The sequence below is a fragment of the Drosophila teissieri genome, chromosome 2L (genome assembly GCF_016746235.2).
Source record: "Drosophila teissieri strain GT53w chromosome 2L, Prin_Dtei_1.1, whole genome shotgun sequence".
Taxonomy (NCBI): domain Eukaryota; kingdom Metazoa; phylum Arthropoda; class Insecta; order Diptera; family Drosophilidae; genus Drosophila; species Drosophila teissieri.
In genome coordinates, this window is record NC_053029.1 from 8781657 (window position 1) to 8800585 (window position 18929).

Genomic DNA, 18929 nt, shown 5'->3' on the forward strand with positions numbered 1-18929 from the left:
TTAAAAATGCTAGAAAACACAAAAATCATTAGGTGTGGATTTTTACTTCATTTTTTATTTGATTTTTTCTTATTTGTTTGTTTTAAGAGTAATCTTAGTTCTTCTTGTTGTTTTATACAAAAAATCAACAAAATAGTAAAACTAAAACTAAAGCAAAGAATTAATTTAAAAAGGGTCACATGAAAACTAAGAACGTTGAATAAATCGAAATGAAGATAATTGATTCAATCGGAAATTGCGTGGAACTCATAAGAAATTTAATTGCATTACTGCGTCTATATAATCGTTTTCTTCTTAATTTCCCTCACTACATATGTTATTTAATGTTTCGTTCGTTAAAAACTTAAAGACACTTGGACAATGTTTGAAACTGCTACGAGTTGTTGGTTGATAAGTTGTTTTCGGTTTCTTCAAATTTGATTTACAATTATCGATTGATGTAGATTGCAATTATACAATTAATATGTAAACATTGCTGCTAGACTTGTTATTTATTTAATGCCTGGATGAATATTAAAACCATTCAAATTATGCTTAATAAATAAATAAACATGTTTATTTGTGGTTGTTTCTCATGCTAGTGCGGGCTCTTTACTTGTCCTTCTCAGACTCGGCAGCGGCCACGGGCTTCTTGTTGCCAATGGGGATGGGGATGGCTACTCGGATCCTGAAATATAATAGCGTTTTAGAATATCTGTTTTACGGGGATTTAAGAAGGACAAACTTACTTGTCGGTGACTTCTGTCAATTTGCTGCGCACCAGATCCAAGTAGGTGTCGATCGATTGCTTGTTGTTCTCGTAGACCTTGGGCAAGGTAAACAGCGAGACAAAGGCTGCACAAATATAGAAGATTATCAGTTGTATATCCGATTGGGCGTAGCTAATCCTCCACTTACCCAAGATGACCAGAGTCATGCCATTGAACCAGGCACCCACGAAGGTGAAGGCCCACAGAAGAAGGCCAAACTTGATCGAATCGATGATATCCTCAACCAGAAACAGACGCCTCAGCTCGGAGATGAAGCCATTGATATGTGCCACAGCCACGCCGGCAATGTTCTGCACCTTTTCGTGCGACAGCGTCAGATCCAGCTCCAAGTATTCCCTGATGATGATTTCAAAAGGAGTTACATTAATTAACCACAATTCGGGGGTATGAGTTCACAAAACTCACTTGAAGGGGTGTCCCTCGTTTGTCTTTTGCACGGCCTGTGTCAAAGATTTGAAGATTCTGAAGGCGACGGTGCCGAAGAGGGTCAGGAGCGACAAGTAAGCGAACACGCTGATCACCGAGAAGCTGGAGATGGCCACCAATGTGATCAGGCCAGCGCCGAAGACGATGCCGGATTTCTTCACATCGCGCCAGTAGATAAGGGATTCCACTGGAAAAAAGAGCAAATGGAACAATTAGAATCTGCTTTTGGTGCACCATACAAATTTGATTTTTCACTCCCAAATTATAGCCCTCATAAACTGTGAAAAGAGACAAGATAGAGTGGACAATGTGGACAGTGAATCCGCAAATATACAGAGGCACACACACGTTCAGCGTCTCGCACGCATTTACATATATCTTTCAGCTGGCGGCAATTATGCAATCTATGAGATAAATAGATGAGATACAGATTCGAGCACCACGGCCCCTTCGGCTGAGGTGGTAATTAGCGTTAGCATTTGTTCAACAGCATGCAACTAAGCTCTGCATTATAGTATGTGAACCCAAGCACCCCCTTTTCTCAGCCCGGTTCACTCACACAATCTGTTCGACATTTTTCGGGTATTCAAGTTTTCGGGTTTTCCAACGGATCGGTCGCGGTGCTCCTACGTTTGACGTTCGCTGCCAAGTTCTACACACTAGAGAAGTATTATTTGGCGTCTGCTGGTCGGGGGCAGAACGTATATGAAAATGTCTAGAAGAAGAGGGCCGAATTGTCCGGACCCAGCCGGAAAACAAAAGAGAGCCGCAAAGAGTATAGCTACAAAGTGGGAAGAGCGATGGCAAAAGAGTTTTTGAGTGGTGAACGGATATGGAAATGGTAGTCGCAATCGCTTAGGAATCGATTGTCCAGCTCGTGCCGGAATGTATCTCGTGGATTCAGCCGCTGACGTAAACACCTCTTCATCCGCTATAACCTGGCCATCGGATTCGGCTTCATTCGCTTTCGTCGGATTTGCCGATAAGAAGTCACTGCCCCACGGCGTCTGAGTTAACCCAATTAAGATATGTACTAAAACAAACAATAGTTCTATAAATACACATCTCAAGTGTTGGAAATATGGGATTTGCCAACTCATTGAGAGGTCATTAGTTTGAACTGATTTGTTAGGTAGCTAACTAATAAGGGAAATCCAGTAATATGCTACCCACAAGGTAATGATATATTGCCAATAATTAACGATAAGCATTTATTATTTTATAGTACCCTTGGGTTTAGGAAACACTTTAATGGGTTTATGAATGTATGTTGGTTGGAGATGCCTTAAAATCTATATATTAACCCTCAGGTTTTAAGTTAAAGACTGAGTGCAATAAAAAACTAAATGGTGTATCACTTTAAAATACAGCTAAACAAATAGTATATAGAATAAACCAAAAGCCTGCAAGCTGGGTAAACTAGTTTTTGTCTATAGTTGCCAGGCCAGACTCGATCTAAGGGGTATTATGTAAATATGGGTGAAATAAATTAGAAAGGAGACGCACAATAGTGATGAGATGGCAGCGTATGAGGCCCTAAACTGGGTGAAAAGACTGAGAAAGCTCTCTCATGGGAGAAAGTTTCCAGAGTACCAATTGAATCGAAGAGTTCGTTACAATTGCAACTTCAATCCCGCCGAAGATTTCTTCGGATGGAACTGGTTTGGTTTCGATCGCCTTGAAACCTGTTTTGGCCGAAAGTGAAGTGCAGCCTCATCGGGACAGCAGAACACGAATGTAGTAGTGGAAAATAATTACAGAAAAGAAGACAGATAAGACCGACTGGGACTGATAACGTATAGTAAGTACCTGCTCTTTCGACACTTGTTTAATAATTCAATTTAAAATTGCCAATGCAAGCTGAATTTATGATGATGGGCGAACATTTATTTTTGTTGTACTGGTTGCCAAGCACTGAGTTCACAACGTGGCAAAATATGAAATATATGAAATTAGCACTGTCTAGAATGGAAGCGAAGAAGAATTTGCATAGCGAAGGCTGGATTTGATTGGATTGTGCTTTTTGGTTATGACTATCATTCAACATTTTAGCCACGTTGGCGCTGATGATACTCTGCTGCTGACGTTGGCAGCAATCACTGCTCCATAAATACATTTTATTCCACGACCCCCCGATGATAAGACCCTCGTTGTTTTGTTGTTTTCGGGGGGCTTTAAGAACCCACAGTGGTCAACGTGGACCAAAAGCCAGGTGATAGCGAAGGTGGAGATAGCTCCTGATGGTTTCGTATTGGGTATTACCTGGTCCGCGTTCTGGAAGCGGCTGAAAGTTGCCGTTGGAATTGTTGCGTGAATAGCGCTTGCTGCCGCCTGCCATTTTTGTGTTTTCTTAGCTTTTTAGTTTTGAAAATCGCTACAAGCTTGGCGCCAAAATGTATGCAAAGCGGTCTGGACTTTCGCGTGTCTAGGCTTAATTACAGCGATGAAGTTAGTTAGTTAGCTGGCTAGTCACGCACACACACACTCACTGGCACACGAATGGGACGATTCGGCCGACCGTCTGAATCGAGCGCAGCAAAAGAACTGGAAGAAGTTTGAGCACAAATTAAACCAACAAGCCTCCAATTTGCCGTCGCATATGGGGAACTGCTTGGATGGAGCGAGCGGGACAGCGATTGTAGCGGGTGGGGGAGCGAGAGAAAGGTAGAGGGCGCGAGAGTGGCGGCAAACAAGTTTTCTGGATTAAAAAGCAGTGGGAGCCCCGTCAAGCAGTGCACAGTGGGTGCTCCAGCAATCAATTCGATTAATAGACTACATATGCAATTTAATGATTTTAATTAACACTTTTACAGTGAATTTAATTTTTATTGTTTCCCCATTCTCTTATAAATCAGAAAATTTTGGTATATAAATTCACGAACTTAATTAATCAGCATCAATCTAAGCACGGCCCACTGTGCGGTTGGAGAGAGCTCCATTGGAGAGCAGGAGAGAGCAAGAGAGACGATCCGCATTGAAAGTAAAAGATAACGCGCAGTAACAACAACAAATCCGGCATGGGGGCCGCACGGGGAGCAAGGGGGGTACGTACATATGTCAGCAAACGTGTCAACCTCAACCACGAACTTGGATTCGCGTTTCGGCTGTGTGGAGCCGAAGATTGGAGATTGGACTTACGTAGTGTTACGTTGAGTGACGTAGTGGGTGGGGTTTTGCGGTTGAATCATGAATCCGAAGCGTGACCAACAATGGCGAAATGCGGAAAATGCTAACACATACGATGGGCCTAAATCAATAAATTAAATCTGCACTCACATCGCTTAGCATTTGTACTGCTTATCTGGGCTCAATGGGTTCAACGGACTGCTTGTGCCAGTTTGACAGCCACTGCTAGTGGAAATATCCAAAGCCCCGCTCAAATGAAAACGCAATAGGCGGGAAAACTGCGTTTTGGCGAAATGCGAAAAAGCGTTTATAGTGACATCATCATTCGCAAACACTTAAATCCAACCCCAATCACCTCTAACGCTGTTGCGTAGCTTTCTAACTTTTTTTTGGCGCGTTTGAATGAGTAAGCTCTGCTTCAAATGATATCATTGCGATGTTCGCTGACATAATTCCTAAATGCGCGACAACAAACGTACATGAATGCAATTATAGTGTGCACCTGACATTGTCAGAAAGTCTGCCGAATTGCATAAGGCTATATGTTCTTAAACAATTATAATAAATGCAGCGCATATAAGCAAAATGAAAATAACAAAATGAACCCGAAAGTATACAGATGATATGTACAAAATTCAAGGTTTTTTTTTTATATTTATTATTAAATTTTAAATCATAATTCACTCAAATCAACTCACGAACGCACCCCCCATTTGAAACCCCAAGAAAGTTCCACGAGTGACTAGCAACTTGAGGCTTTAATATGCTTATCAACCAAAGTTACTCAGCGGGAAGTGTTGATAAGAGAAAATTGTTCTCAGATTAGGAATAGTTTTTAAACTCAATCAAATTTTGCACAGTAATCATAAATGAAAAATTGTCACCATTGATAGAGATTTCCTATGCACTTATCAAGAAAAGAAACGAGTTATGACTCTAAGAATACCGAATTCAGCAAACTCCTATCTAATCGAATATTAAAGCAGGGAACCTATCCGCCCTCTACGCCGAAATACTCTTCCCAATTTTTCCTATAGTCCTCAACATTTTCCCTAAGACACTAAAAAGAATATTTATAAATAAATTATAGCTGCAATTAGAGAGAGGGGCTGATTTGAGAAGAGAGGGCAAGAGAAAGAGCGCGTGGCGAGAAATAAAAGAAATTTCCCCAAGGGAAATTCCGTTTCATTTGATTTTCAGCTGCCATGCGGTCGGCCCTCATATCTAGCCAAGCCCTATATGTACGCATATGATATATGTTATATGTACATACACATATAATGGAATTCTTCGGCAAAAATATTTTATTTAATTTTACTTACACGACTCGCGGTTCAGAGGCAAGTCTTTGAGTTCGCCCAGCGATTGCAGCAGACCCTTCAGCTGTTCCAGACCAGCAGCCATCGTATCTTATTGTATTTGGATTGACTGGATTTAACTGAGTATATGTGGTTTTAGTTCTATCACTAAAGCTTTTCGCCCGGACTGCAAGTGGAGGACAAAATTGGAAATGTAGCGAAAGTACGGTCGGCTCTTCGCGCGGTTCACGGATCGAGGAAATGAGAATAATGCAACCGCGGGCATTAACATTAGCCAACTGAACGATCGCGGGACAGAGCCAAAACCGATCGGAACCGACCTAGACGAGAGATATAGAACCCGGCCGAGAGTTCCTCGCACTCGCGAACGGAACTGATATGGAAAGTGCCAGTCGGCGGGGCCAGATAATAGGATAGGATTAATATTATTATTATATTATTTCATTCACCGCTGATTTATTTGCTTTACGACGATAACCGCATTGGCTAGGTGCACGTCTTGATATTGAATATGATACAGTGGTCGCTTGTTAGGGGGGACTACCTGGCGTCTTCATATCTTTGTAAATATAATGTAATTCTACAATGGAGGGTACCAAATAAAAGGTGTTTGAATTTAGACTGTAGAATGTTTGATTCTTATTAACGAATACTATATGTTCTACATTTAATTTAGGTAGAAGACTGAATGAATAATAAGAAATCCTCTTTAGTTCATCATCTGGAACTTCGCACCTTCTAGCGACCACTGTATGCACATTTGCATATATCGCCAGCGTTAGGGCACCTATCCAAGTTATATAATTAGAAAAGTATCCGCACAAAAAAACACGAGAAATTCCGCGAGTTTTTCTGGGGCGGGGGCAAACAGATTCCGAATCGGAATAATGTCGAGTGCTGAATGCTGCGACGACAATGACAAAGGCGCAGATACGTGTTTTCTGTCAGCTGCAAGTGCAGGTCATTCGAGGAGTTCAAACAGCTGACACAATCCGTAGCATCCACAGTGGAGGAAGGGTATCCGCATCCCGCACACTGTCACACACTTTTAACCGAAACGCACGGGCACGCAGATTGCGGAAAGAACCATTTACCGATCTCGTTTTCGTGGTCGCTATTTCGTGTTCGTTTTCTCGATCTCGATCTGGACCTAGATCCCGACTCTGGGGCAATGTGACGTTGTCAAAGTCCGTACATCAACTAAACTACAATTAATTTCAGATGCGCTCAGCTCGTCGCAGGGCGAAGCGAATACACTCATGCCTACACAACACAAGCGCACACACACACACACGTTGAAATTACACACGCAGGTACCCAGCTCGGAGAACAGTTGCAAGCAGAGGAATAGGTCCAGTTTTATCAAATATTATATATAATAATAATAAGTCAAAACAAAATTGTATTTTATGTTTTGGTTGAAATGCAACGGAGATTCTTCCGCATTCTTTAGAATTGTTTGAAATCCCAGCTTCATATGTTGGGAAAATAATTACTTTTATAATTTCCCCCACATTTTAAAATACTATTAAAAGCTCCTCAGTGAATCATTAATAGGTGAATGTTTAATAAAAATAATGAAACCAAGAGAGCTTAAGCCGAAGATCCCTATCATCTTGACCCTTGCTGTGGGCAAAGAAGGGAAGAGGAAAGGGCCTATGGCGAATTTCGAATAGCATTGCTTGGAGAGAATCGCTCAGAGAGGGGGTGTTTTTATGACCGAGCAGAACGCATTTGTAGCCGTTAATGTAGTTGTCGCCTGCCAACAAACACTCATGTGCGAGAATGCAAGTTAGGTAGCCGACTACTTTTCTCCCGAACATGTCTCTGCACGCAGCGATCACCGGGAACAGGTAAAGGAATTGCAGAGAGCGAATGTCCAGGTTAGAAGATGAGAGAGCAAAGGGAAGCTGATCCGAATCGGTAAAACCGGTAAGATACACGTGGTCGGGACCTTAAGGTCATACAAATGCGAATTGCTCATAATTTATGGCTTTATTGAAGGTAAGCAAATTGTTAACATGTCAGGTTACATTTAAGGTAGTCTATATTACGCATTTATATAGATTTTTGTTTCAATCGATATGGGCTTACTATCTCGAGTCCCCACTGTTCCAATATTCTGCTGCTCCCCAGTTCAACTGCTTGACCGCCCAGTGCAGCCCACATAGCAATCTTTAAATGTTAAACCGCACGGCTAGCAGAACAGCAACAACAGCAACACCAACCACAAAGATAATGCCAACGGCAGCAACAAATGACAGCGAATGGCTGAAATACTTAGCTAAAAGGCTAAAATTAGCAGGCAACTGTGAGTTTAAACATTGACGCCGGCCGGGTAGTCAGCATCCAAAGGGGGCGCGAATGGGACAGAGCGAGATTGATGAGAGCAGTAATGAATGAGATGGGAGACAGCCAAATTCAAGGTTAACGGTTTCGCGCCTTGAAAAAGCTGCTCGCTGCTTATTTTGAATTGTGAACTGCTTGCGGCCAGCAGTACAAACTGCTTACACAAAAGCGCTCGTAATTTAAAATTTAGAATCTGCACATTTTCACTTTTCGCGATCTGACGTCAACATCGCTAAACCAAAAGCTTTGGGTGGTGCTCATGACTTGGCGACTCCCTTATCTTCAATTTCTAATTGCAGACCTGTTATCGTTAGCCAAAGAATTAAGTCATTTCTACTGGCTTATCATTGTTATTTCTGCGTTTTTGCTAATTTTGCTTTTTGCACTTGAATGCAAATTTTTCGCATATATAAATAATCTTTTTTTTTTGGCGCTGAATTAGCAATGGCAAAATACCGTCGATGATCTAATCGATTTCGGCTGGAAGTATAAAATGATATATGTATACAAATGTTTTTAGACAACAAGAAAACTTGTCCACCAGGGCACGTAGCATTTCTCTTTTTGGCCGTTACTCATTCCAGTTCCTAAGACAGTTCAAAAATTTAATGAAATAAAGACCTAAAGACCGTTGGCTAAGATAGTTATATCTTTAAAATTAATAACAATGCAGTCATGGCTAAGAACTAAAACGAGTCATTTCGATATTTAAATACGAAATATTCATAAAACATCAAAATTTCACCACTTCGAATGGAAAGCACGAACTAGAACAATGGATGACTAATCATGATTCTTAACGCTAGACTTGCTGCGAAAACAGTTTTACAATCACCGCTCGCGTGGCTTTCCTCTGCTGGAGAATGGTAATGTGGGCCGACTTCCGACTGACTGACTCGATTATTTAAGTATGCGAGTGCCCACAGTGGGCAGTCCACTGCGAGCGGCACTTAAGCTCCTAACCATATCCAAATTGGTCTGAACGCCCAGAGAAATCCATCAGCGCCACAGGTTCATGTCTAGCCACTCGTGCAAATTGTATTTTGGCCCATGGAGGAGAAAGAATCATGTAGAAAAGAAGGGAAAGCATATTTTTGCAAATCTGGGAGTGGCTGGGTAATGAAAAATTGATATTCTCGAGTTTACAGCTTTTCGTATATGTCAGTATGTAATAGAATATATGTAAGTTTTAACTTTAATATTGATGAATGGATACACTATAAATATTTACAAGTAGATGCAATAATCAGTTAGTGGTGATGTAAAATTAATTGGCCAATAAAACTATTTTAGTCTGAATAAAATGGCAATGATTTTCCTTATACTGTTAGTAGTTTTATAGATAGCGATTAGAGATTCTAAGCACCGCAAACGTAATAAAAAAGCGATTTAATTCAAGCTTAAAGTCCAGCGTTTGGAATGACTAAGGAATGCACAGTCCAAGTGCATGATTAACGAATGATTTCTAATAATAACTAAAGTCAGACGGCGGCCAAATTAAATGCGAATTAGTCATAGCCAAAGCAAATCATTTTACAGTCAAAAGCTGATTAAAAGCGGTGCACTAAGTGAGTATAAGTAATGTACATATATATATGTATACATATAAGTTTAGTACAGACATATTAGTACCTATAGAAAGTGCATGGAGCGTTAGACTGAGCTCAGATTGCATGCGAGGCCTTTGCCCCTCATTTTTGTGGTGGGGAAAACGGCAGACGCCCCATATCAGTTTGCGATTTTCAGTGGAAAAGTGTTTCTGTGAATATGCAACAACAGAGGAGCTTCTCAAAACAAAATTTCTTTTAATTTGATACATACTAACTATTTATTTAATCGAAACTGTGTGGCATAAACTGATTATCTTTCAAAAGTCAAAATATAGTTACCGAAAAGTGGTGCTACTGTACTGGACGGCACTGTGCCGCTTGGCGGTATAGTTGGGTTGGCTTAGCATGCGATCCGATTACGGTTACCGCTCACCGCTTCAGTGCAAATCGTTTGGCTGGCGGGTAACTGAACTATATGAAAACGACGGCTAATTGCAATGCGACTGGACTTGCAACCGAATATATGAAAAGGAATGGTGGCAAGGGGGAGTGCAAAGTGAGGGGGCGTGGCAGCAACCCCCATGAGCATTACAGAAAATGCAAATTATTTGTTAGGCACCCTCCAAGCGAAAGCTGCACCAAACATGAAAATAAATTTTAAAGTGCAGTTACAAAGTAGAAAATGTAGCATAAGCTTATACATACATATACATATATATTTTAGTAATAAATACAGTATTAAGAGAAGAGATTTAGTTATCTACTATATATAAGCGTATATTGAAAAGCGTTTTGAATGTTCCCACATCGACATCCCCCAATACGTGTAATATTGCCCTAGAAAAGTACAGTGACAATGCAGAGTGGAGCACTCGAAAGGATATGCGGAATAATGTGGCATACTTTCTGGGGGCACTGCTTGCTGCAAATGAATACGACGACAATAACAAAAACAACAACAACAGCGAAGAGCACAAAGCCCGTCATTTGTACTTGTGCTCGTAGGCTCTTAACCAAGGGGGGAGCAAAACAAAGCCAACAGCAATAACAACACAAAAAAGGACCAAAAAGAACAACGGGGGTGGCTCGATGACATCATCATCATAATCATATAAAGCGCATATTGACAATCGTTTCGAAGGATTTGTACAGTTGCAGTTTTACAGCGCACAGGTTGGGCGGTCAAGCAGCAGAGTCGCGGGCACAGTTTGAGCTGCACTGGACTTACCTTGCGGGTGCAAACGTTCGGGCTTAAACCAGGCATCTGGAAATAGGCGATTGATATATTGATTTTCGTTAGTTTAGCGGTTAGTCGAGGTGCGAAAAGATAATGACATCAGGAAGGAAAGGAGATGGCATGCAAAACAAAAACTCAGTGCAAAAGCAGTTAGGCAGAGTTAAGGACAGTTAAGCAGTTTAAGCAGTAAAGCAAAGTAAAATTTAAGGCGAAAAACAGTTTTAATATACAAAAGCGTGAAAAACCACTTGTACAACAGAGTAGATATACATTATATAGATAAATTATACAATGCTTAAGCATAAGACTACCACCCAGGCCACCGTTGACGGAGGTTAGTTTTGTTGTTTTTCCAACTTATTTCACAAATTCGGGGTGAGTTTCGTTTTTTTGGGTATTTCCTTTCATCTTTTTGTTTTAACTTACTGGGATCGAGTAGGGAGCAAATGAATGGGCGCTGCTTGCACACGCCGTTCTGACCGGTTTCACCAAATGCCGACATTATGCTGGTTTCAATTTGGGTTTTTGCTTTTAGCTTAGCACACTTTTTCGTTAGCACTACGAGTTATCCTTTTATCCTTTCTATTTGGATAGTAACTTTTCCGTTTTATTCGATTGTTTTCGTTGAGCAAAGCGCAGCGCAGAAAGAGAGCGGAGAGAACGAACGGGTATTACGACGTTAAGGTATTACGCTATAAGAATTTTCCACTTCCGTGTGGCGGCCTCACGACGCGTATAGAGACTGAAACGTATTGGGAAAAGCTTCGCTGCGAAAAGCAGGCCGGGCGTTAGCCCTACCCCACCCCCCGAAAAGGACAACCCTAGGCTCAAAGCGGCGGCGCCGAGAGAGAGAGAGAGATGTCTAAGCTGCCCCCCGCTGCGCACACTACAGTGGAACCTCCTTGCCTATTGTCAAGGAATCTCCTTTTGTCACTGGATGTGTTTTAAATTCTATTTAAAATGTGTCGAAAAGTATGCAACAGATTGTTTAAAAATCCTAAAATAATGAGCAAGCAGTTGTAATTGTTTTCAAAACCTAAAATATCCCAACCTAAGCTCTAAAATGTCATTCTTTTGTTTGAAAATGTTCTTAGATAAGTAAGTCCAGGGTAGTCGCTTGGCGTGTGTCCACTGTAGTCGCCCGGCAGGGCTGAAGGCGATGCGGATGCGGATTCAATGAGAGGGCAACCGCAAGTCTCGCCAAGTTGAGCAACCGTGCTTAGCCCTGAACTCGGTGGCTCGGCAGTAGCATTCGATTTGCCGCCGAGTTTGGGGAAAGCTCGCGAGCTGGGGGCCATCGATTTCACCTATTGCAGCTGACCCGTTGCCTGGAGAGCGGAGAGTTTTTCCGGGCGGAGACTTTTCGTCGCTTTCCCCGCAGCGCATGCGTTGGCTCCTGCAGGACTCTTGTTGTTTTCGATTGACACCCATCGAGTGGGCCGGAAATTGCCAGACGCTGCAACTTTTGGGTGCGGTGGGTGCAGATGCTGTTGCTATCGCCATCCCATCCCACACCCCATCCCTTAACCCCCATCTTGCCCTTTGACCCCGCCCTGCAGTTGCGTGCGGCGCAAGAATCACATATTGTATATTGGAATCAATCAACTAAGACTCGAAACGCATTTCGCACTCTTCTGGCCATCGGTTGTCTTGGCCATCATTTGTTTTGCAAACGTGTATACTTTTGGCCAACGACCAAGTTATGACACGATTATTTGACGCATTCCGTATGAGATGTGCTGCCAAAAAGGCAACTTCTTTGACGGTTTAGCACAGTTGTGTCGAAACGAAATCGATATTTAGCAGGAGAATGCGGAAGCATGTTTTCCGGTCCATTTCACAAGGAAAATCATACCGAAGCCTTTGCATTCAGTTGATACTAATAAATTTGACCTACTTTCAAAATAGAAGTCGCGTGAACAAAAAAATAATAGCTAAGCTAATTGAGAAAATAAGAAAGTCCAAAAATATGACACCATTTTTAAAAACAAACTACACTATATGACTATTTTATGTGGGTCAAATCTCGTAAAAATTATAAAAATAAGGCATATGTACATACATGCTCAGTAGAAACTCTTTTTCAGATAAAGAGAGAAAATCACTTGGTCGATATAATCCAAATTGTTTTTAGGTTAAATTTGACCCACGCACCATAACTTTCTTAATATGGGCAACTCTCGTCGTGTTTTTTCTTTTACCGAGCACCATGTGTTCCTCTTTTTGTGGCCCCAAAAAAGCGAATATACCCCCACTTAATCGATCTCTGGCGGCGTGGGAGATGCAATTAACCAAAAATAATTTAAAAAACACACATTGTTTACGCAGATCCACTTTCTGGATTTCCGTCTTTCTTGTGAACTACAGTTGATTGCAACTGCAACTATGACCGTTGGCGATAAAGGGGGTGCGATAAGGTGGATGCTAAACCAGGGGGAAGATGCAATGGAGAAATGCGATTCGGATGCGAGTCCAAAGCGAAATCAATGGCAAATTGGAAGACAACAGCGCAGCGAAGACAAAAGAACAAGGCACATCACATACTTACATATGTACGTATGTACGAGTATGTGCTCAGCTGTTAGTGGAATAAAAATAGCCTCATAATCGGACAAAAGGGATGCACTCAGACTGCCAGACAGAGGCGTCGGTGAAAATCACTAATTGGAAAATGTTTTTCCGCTGTCTGCAGGCCGCCTGCATGCCATGGAAAACACGGATTTGCCCCGCGGGAGACGAGAATTGAATTATCCACTGGCTAAATTAGCGCACTGGCGAAAGGTAGTAGAAATACGAATGGAAACGTGAGGTTGCCAAATAGTAGCAGACATTACTTTACTACGCAACAATAAATTACTCTGCCGCAAATTGCTTTAATGGACACGAAAGCTGAAACACAGAAGGCAGCAAAAGAATCGCAATGAAATAAAGCGAAATATGAACGGACATGTGTATAGTGGGGTGTACATATAATATACTCTAGTATGCCCTATATGTACATATATATAGCCACATATATAGAGCTTTTGGAACGGAGAAGCCACTGAGCTGGTGAGCTACTGAGCAGCTGATTCACGCCGGTTAAGTATCTGGGTAGAATCTCGGCAGTGGTGGAACCAGCTTCTAGAATGTTGCCCCCTTTCGTACCTACAATGGCCAGCGTGATGAGTTGCCCAGTTGGGATTAGTTATGCAATTTACCTTCTTTTCACCTCTAGCTATCTGTTCATCTAAGGTTCACCTGTCTGCTGTACGATTCAGCTCCCTATCTTTTAAATTGTTTCTGTTTGCTTTGTTGGAAACAATAAACGTTAAGGTTAACAAACAGTTGAGAAGCTTATTAGGAATATTATTGAATATAATCTACAATAATATATTTGCCCCATAAATCATTTTCATTCCCAAACGAACTTTCTTCAAATGAATTAGCTGGTTGCCTTTAGCGAACGACCCCTGTACTAACCAGCCATCCATTTGTTCGTGGCATTCAAATGAGTGTGAATCACGCGGTGACGATCGATTTGCAAATAAAAATCTATGGAAACTATGAGAAAGCCGGCAAGAAATGCGGCTGCTGTGCAAATGGAGAATGATTAATGTCAAGGGAAATGGAAAAGTCGGCCTGAGAAGAGAGTATCTTCTAGGCTATTAAATTTCACCGCATTGCGATATAAAATACATTTAATAAGAGAGCCTCGCGAAAACCGATGACATCATGAGCAGAGTTGGAGGAAAAAAAACAAAATAAGAGAGTGGCGAATGACTAACGCATACAACAAAATTAAATAAAAGGGGACAGCAGGCGGAAGGAAAGGGCGTGGGATGCAAGGTGCGCCGCAAGGACACTGAAAACAAACATCAAAATGGTACTCGAATGACGACGGTGCAATATAATACTCTAATGACGACGGGAGCACAACAAATTAATTAGAAACGCAATGATAACGGGTTGACTACGTGCTATTTGCAGTGGCAAGACTCACCCAATCCGTATTTGCAGAAGATCTCCTCGACGGGCGCAATCTTTGGCTGCGGCTGGGTCGATTCAACTGGCGCTGGTACGACCTTCGGCTTGGACGGCTCCACCTTGGGCTTGGGTGCCTCCGGTTTCGGTTCGATTACGGGTGCTGTGATGGTGGGTGCCTTGGGCGCCTCCTGGACACTGGGCTTGAACACCACCTCCTCGTCATCCAGATCGGTTATCAAAGCGGTTGTCACGGGTACAGCCACTGGAACCGGCTGGGGTTTGGCAACTGGTACTGGTACTGGTACTACTACTGGCACTGGAGCAAGAGCAGCAGGAGCAGCAACGGGAATGGGAGCTGGTATGGGTGCTGGTGCGGAGCGTGGCTCCTCCTTGAAATCGCTGACCAGATCCTCCGACGAGATGAACTTCTCGTTGTCCTGATCCTTGAGGGCATCCACAATGGGTTTCTTGGCCGGCGATGGTGTGCACGAGACGGACGGCGATTCGGTGTCCGAATCCTCGTTGAACTTGGTTACTGGAGCGGCAGGAGCAGCTGGGGCAGCAGTGGTCGGCTTGCCCAGGAAGTCATCCTCCTCATCGTCATAGAAATTGGCCGTGGACGGTGCCGTGGGCTGGAAGGCCTGGAGTGGAGCCGATGGCTGGTCGGAGAAGCTGCCCAGGAGGTCCTCCTCGACAGGAGCCGGTGCTGGGACAGCAGGAGCTGGAGCCGCTGGAGCTGGAACGGCCGGAGCATGTGCTGGAACAGCTGGAGCTTGTGCTGGAATAACCGGAGCTTGAGCTACCGTCTCCGAGAATGGAGCCAGGGGAGAGGAGAAACCCCGCTCGGCATTCATGAAGTCGTTGGTCAGTCCACTGATGCCCTGCTTCACCTCCTTGCCGGCATCGCGCAGAAAGTCCTCGAAATCATCGGTCTTCTGGGCAAACTTGGCGTCCAAATCAAGTTTGGCGTCCTTGGCGCCGGCGGAAAGGCGTTGGACAAACTCCTGCGGATCGCCAAAGTCCATGTTCTTTTGCTCATTGGCAAAGTAGTGCTCCGTGTGGGCATTATCGTCCTGGGCGCCACCGCTTACGTTGCCAGCATCGCCGCCAAGTCCTGAGTCCTCGTAGGCCTTTTGTGCCCGGTTGAAGATGTCCTCGTTGGTGGCAGCGGCCTCCTTTTTCAGTTCGTCGAAGTTCAGATCCATTTTCTCCAGTTTTTTGATTTCAAAATTTACTGCCTGTGATCAATCAGAAATTTTTACAGATAAGTTTGGGTATCCTGGCCTTCTGATTGGAACTTCGTACACACACACACACGCACGCTCAGCGGAGATGCCTCACACACACGACGCACCCACACACACACGCACAGGCACCGAGCTACAGCTGTTTTCGCCGGTTAGAATTAATATGATTTTTTTGCTTGCCAACTTCACTAACTCTGGTGACTGAAAGGCCGCAATTCGTAGTGCTTTGTGCTCGGGAACGTTAAATTTGGTTTGAAACACAGCGACTTTTCTACAGGCGCCGTCGATGCAGACGTTTGAAAAGTTTCAATGGACCTGCGCTAGAGCTGGCACAAAGGCCGATTCTATCGATTACGTTCACCGTATAATTGCCTAAAAATAGCCAAATACCCTTACCAGCCGTGTTCCGAACCAAATTTATGATGTTCTCTCAATATTTCGCCTTGACATCAACCAAATAGCTGTGGCAAATTAGCTAAGCGCTAGTTAAATTAGAAATTGTATTTCCAGAAACTTGGCATAATTCAGTTATGTGTAATGCTAGATTTATTTGTAAACATAACAACCATGTTCAGGCGGTCCACTTAAGGCATCGCGTGTCCTGGTGCGTATTTAGGCACCTAACGCGACAGTAACGCGTTCCGCAGGCGGTGCACGAGTACAAAGAGAAGTTGCCGCAAACGGCGCAGAAATGCCGCAACGGCTTTTGCGGAGCCGGTGCCGCGGCACTCTCGTAGTTGGGCTGCTTATCCTTGTCCTCCTCGAGCAGCTGCTGGAAGTTCTTGCGATACTTGGCGCGAAAGTATTCGGCGCCCTTCCGCTTGCCTTTCTTCTCTTTGCCGGTCTTCAGGCTGTCCTGGAATTTTGGCAACTTCTTCGACATGACGAGGTCGGCGTGTGGGTCATCGTGGAAGTTATCCTGCTCCAGGGCCTCCAAGGCTTTGCGGGCACGTCTCTGGCGAGCTGTGGAGTCCAAGACACGCTTCTTCTCAGCGTCCTTGATGCGGTTGGATTCGCGACCCGTCATGGTTGTATTGGGCTTTTACTTTTGGCTATTGGGTTTTGTGGGTGAATTCTTTTAAGCGTCCTTGTCGTGCAACGGGAAGCTTATCCGATCCATCAAATCGTCCACTCGCGCCTGCAGAACTTCCACAATGTCCGTGGAGATAAACAAATGGTTCTCGTCCAGATCCTGGATAATGAATTTGCGACCCAGAGCCAGTTTTTCGTCCAAGTGCAGCAGGAATTGTTTCATAGCAGGATCACTAGGGAACACGGATTGAATATGGCTACACAAACGATTAAGCATCCACTTACCACTCCACCAGCACTCCTTTCATAACATTTACCATGTTGCCAGCATTAGCTTGCCGAAAATAATAAACAATTTCGCAATCTTAGGGCTGCATGACAGTCACAGTGAAACGTACATAAGTAGAGGTGGGAATCGGAAGCCTCTGGTATCGATATTTCGGAGATTTCACAATCGATGCTTATTAATGAGATAATAAGACTTGTTTGAGCATTGCGACATAATTTTATTTTCAATTATCTAAGAAATATATTTTAAGACCCTCTCTATTTTAAAACCCTCAAAATAAAATATATAAAGATTGTTCAACCAGCAGAAGTTCCATACCTAAAAAACATAGCTGTTTTGCCAGCCTTATCAGTGCCACTCACAACGAAACGTAGACAGCAGTAGCGGGGTATTTGCCAGTCACACGGACAAACACCCAGTCAAAAGTGTGAGCAAATATTGAATTCCAAATTAAATTCCGATTAAATAAGGCCGAAAGCAATGGACGCTCTGAACGGAAGGAACGTGGCACTGCTGGTGCTCTGCCTATGCGCTGGCTACGCCCTGGTGTGCGCCGAGGGCGAAAAAGAGATACCGGTCACCAAGTTCGGTCAGAATATTGCGCCGACGATGACTTTCCTTTACTGGTGCGTTATATGCGGGGCAATTAACATAATAGATAATAATGACCCTTGTGTTTCTCCCTTTGGAATCCAAATAGCTACTCCTGCGGTTATCGCAAGGCCTTCGAGGATTACGTCGGCCTGCTGGGCGAGAAGTATCCACAGATCCAGGTCCATGGCGGCAACTACGATCCGCCGGGTCTCAACTATTACCTGTCCAAGATGATATTCGCGCTGAAGATCATCATCATTGTGTCCGTGGTCAGTGCGGTCAGTCCGTTCACCTTCCTCGGCCTGAACACGCCCAGTTGGTGGGGTCACCTGCAGGCGAACAAGATATACGCTTGCATGATGATCTTCTTTCTGGGCAACATGCTCGAGGGCCAGCTTATCTCGTCCGGCGCTTTTGAGATAACACTGAATGATGTGCCCGTGTGGTCGAAACTGCAGACGGGACGCTTTCCCTCGCCAGAGGTCCTCTTTCAGATCATCGACAACCATCTGCAGTTCACCGAAAAGGTGCAGGAGAATCCGGACTTTGTTAAATAATGACATGGGACGAACTGGTGGGCGGAGCGGAAAAAGCAGTTGGACAACACCAAAACAGCCGAGAGCATCGATTCCCGGCTCTGAACCTATCTTAAACATAAGCTCTTGTCCCGATATTATCCACTTAGCTGTACATCTGTTTTCAACCCAACTTTAACTTTAACCTACTCTACGCATCCTATATCTTAGTATTCCGTTTAAATGCTTACGGATATGTATGTGTGTTCTTTGTGTTGAGCGGCAGGATGACGATTAGAAACCGAACGGAGACGACCGGGGTACATCTGGAGATTCATTGCCTGCCTCTATAAAGATGTACCTTGTCCAAAGCCTTTATGCGATTGTGTATTCATTAATTGTTAGTGGGGGAACAACTACTTGTAAACGGATGTGTAAAACCTTTTTCAAATTGTAATACAAATAAATTCACTGGACAATTTCAAAACCGAACAACATCGCATTTTATC

At 43.4% G+C, this 18929-nt stretch overlaps 4 protein-coding genes across 11 annotated transcripts; 1 reads left to right on the forward strand and 3 right to left on the reverse strand.

Moving 5' to 3' along the window:
- Positions 1–311: 311 nt before the first annotated feature.
- On the reverse strand, positions 312–16317 carry LOC122626559 (reticulon-1-A). Of its 8 annotated transcripts, none has more exons than XM_043806861.1 (7): positions 16184–16317; positions 14760–15981; positions 10769–10804; positions 1176–1383; positions 898–1106; positions 729–834; positions 312–667 (listed from the first exon to the last, which is right to left on the reverse strand). In XM_043806861.1, exons 2-7 carry the CDS (start codon positions 15946–15948, stop codon positions 592–594), a joined length of 1824 nt encoding a protein of 607 aa, XP_043662796.1. In that variant the 5' UTR covers positions 15949–15981; positions 16184–16317; the 3' UTR covers positions 312–591. The 8 variants fall into 8 exon arrangements, with proteins under 8 accessions (XP_043662796.1, XP_043662798.1, XP_043662795.1 ...); XM_043806863.1 differs by having other exon boundaries at positions 14760–15466; positions 15518–16293; XM_043806860.1 differs by having other exon boundaries at positions 14760–16293.
- A 196-nt stretch (positions 16318–16513) lies between these two features.
- Positions 16514–17017, reverse strand: LOC122617088 (zinc finger HIT domain-containing protein 1). The gene has a single exon (XM_043792818.1). It carries the CDS (start codon positions 17015–17017, stop codon positions 16562–16564), a length of 456 nt encoding a protein of 151 aa, XP_043648753.1. The 3' UTR covers positions 16514–16561.
- A 51-nt stretch (positions 17018–17068) lies between these two features.
- On the reverse strand, positions 17069–17420 carry LOC122617171 (general transcription factor IIH subunit 5). The gene is made up of 2 exons (XM_043792940.1): positions 17308–17420; positions 17069–17255 (listed from the first exon to the last, which is right to left on the reverse strand). The coding sequence occupies exons 1-2, from the start codon at positions 17340–17342 to the stop codon at positions 17069–17071; spliced, it is 222 nt and encodes a 73-aa protein (XP_043648875.1). The 5' UTR covers positions 17343–17420.
- A 276-nt stretch (positions 17421–17696) lies between these two features.
- LOC122617015 (thioredoxin reductase-like selenoprotein T homolog CG3887) lies at positions 17697–18912 on the forward strand. Its single transcript, XM_043792693.1, has 2 exons — positions 17697–17937; positions 18012–18912. Exons 1-2 carry the CDS (start codon positions 17792–17794, stop codon positions 18460–18462), a joined length of 597 nt encoding a protein of 198 aa, XP_043648628.1. The 5' UTR covers positions 17697–17791; the 3' UTR covers positions 18463–18912.
- Positions 18913–18929: the final 17 nt, after the last annotated feature.

Excerpts from the sequence above, each read along its gene's own strand:
- LOC122626559 (XM_043806861.1), bottom strand. The coding sequence starts at position 15,948 with ATGGATCTGAACTTCGACGAACTGAAAAAGGAGGCCGCTGCCACCAAC. Across the intron at positions 10,805-14,759 it reads CTTCTGCAAATACGGATTGG|ATGCCTGGTTTAAGCCCGAA; the intron begins GTGAGTCTTGCC and ends GCCTATTTCCAG. Across the intron at positions 1,384-10,768 it reads CGAACGTTTGCACCCGCAAG|TGGAATCCCTTATCTACTGG; the intron begins GTAAGTCCAGTG and ends TCTTTTTTCCAG.
- LOC122617088 (XM_043792818.1), bottom strand. The coding sequence starts at position 17,017 with ATGACGGGTCGCGAATCCAACCGCATCAAGGACGCTGAGAAGAAGCGT.
- LOC122617171 (XM_043792940.1), bottom strand. The coding sequence starts at position 17,342 with ATGGTAAATGTTATGAAAGGAGTGCTGGTGGAGTG. Across the intron at positions 17,256-17,307 it reads AAAGGAGTGCTGGTGGAGTG|TGATCCTGCTATGAAACAAT; the intron begins GTAAGTGGATGC and ends CGTGTTCCCTAG.
- LOC122617015 (XM_043792693.1), top strand. The coding sequence starts at position 17,792 with ATGGACGCTCTGAACGGAAGGAACGTGGCACTGCTGGTGCTCTGCCTA. Across the intron at positions 17,938-18,011 it reads ACGATGACTTTCCTTTACTG|CTACTCCTGCGGTTATCGCA; the intron begins GTGCGTTATATG and ends GAATCCAAATAG.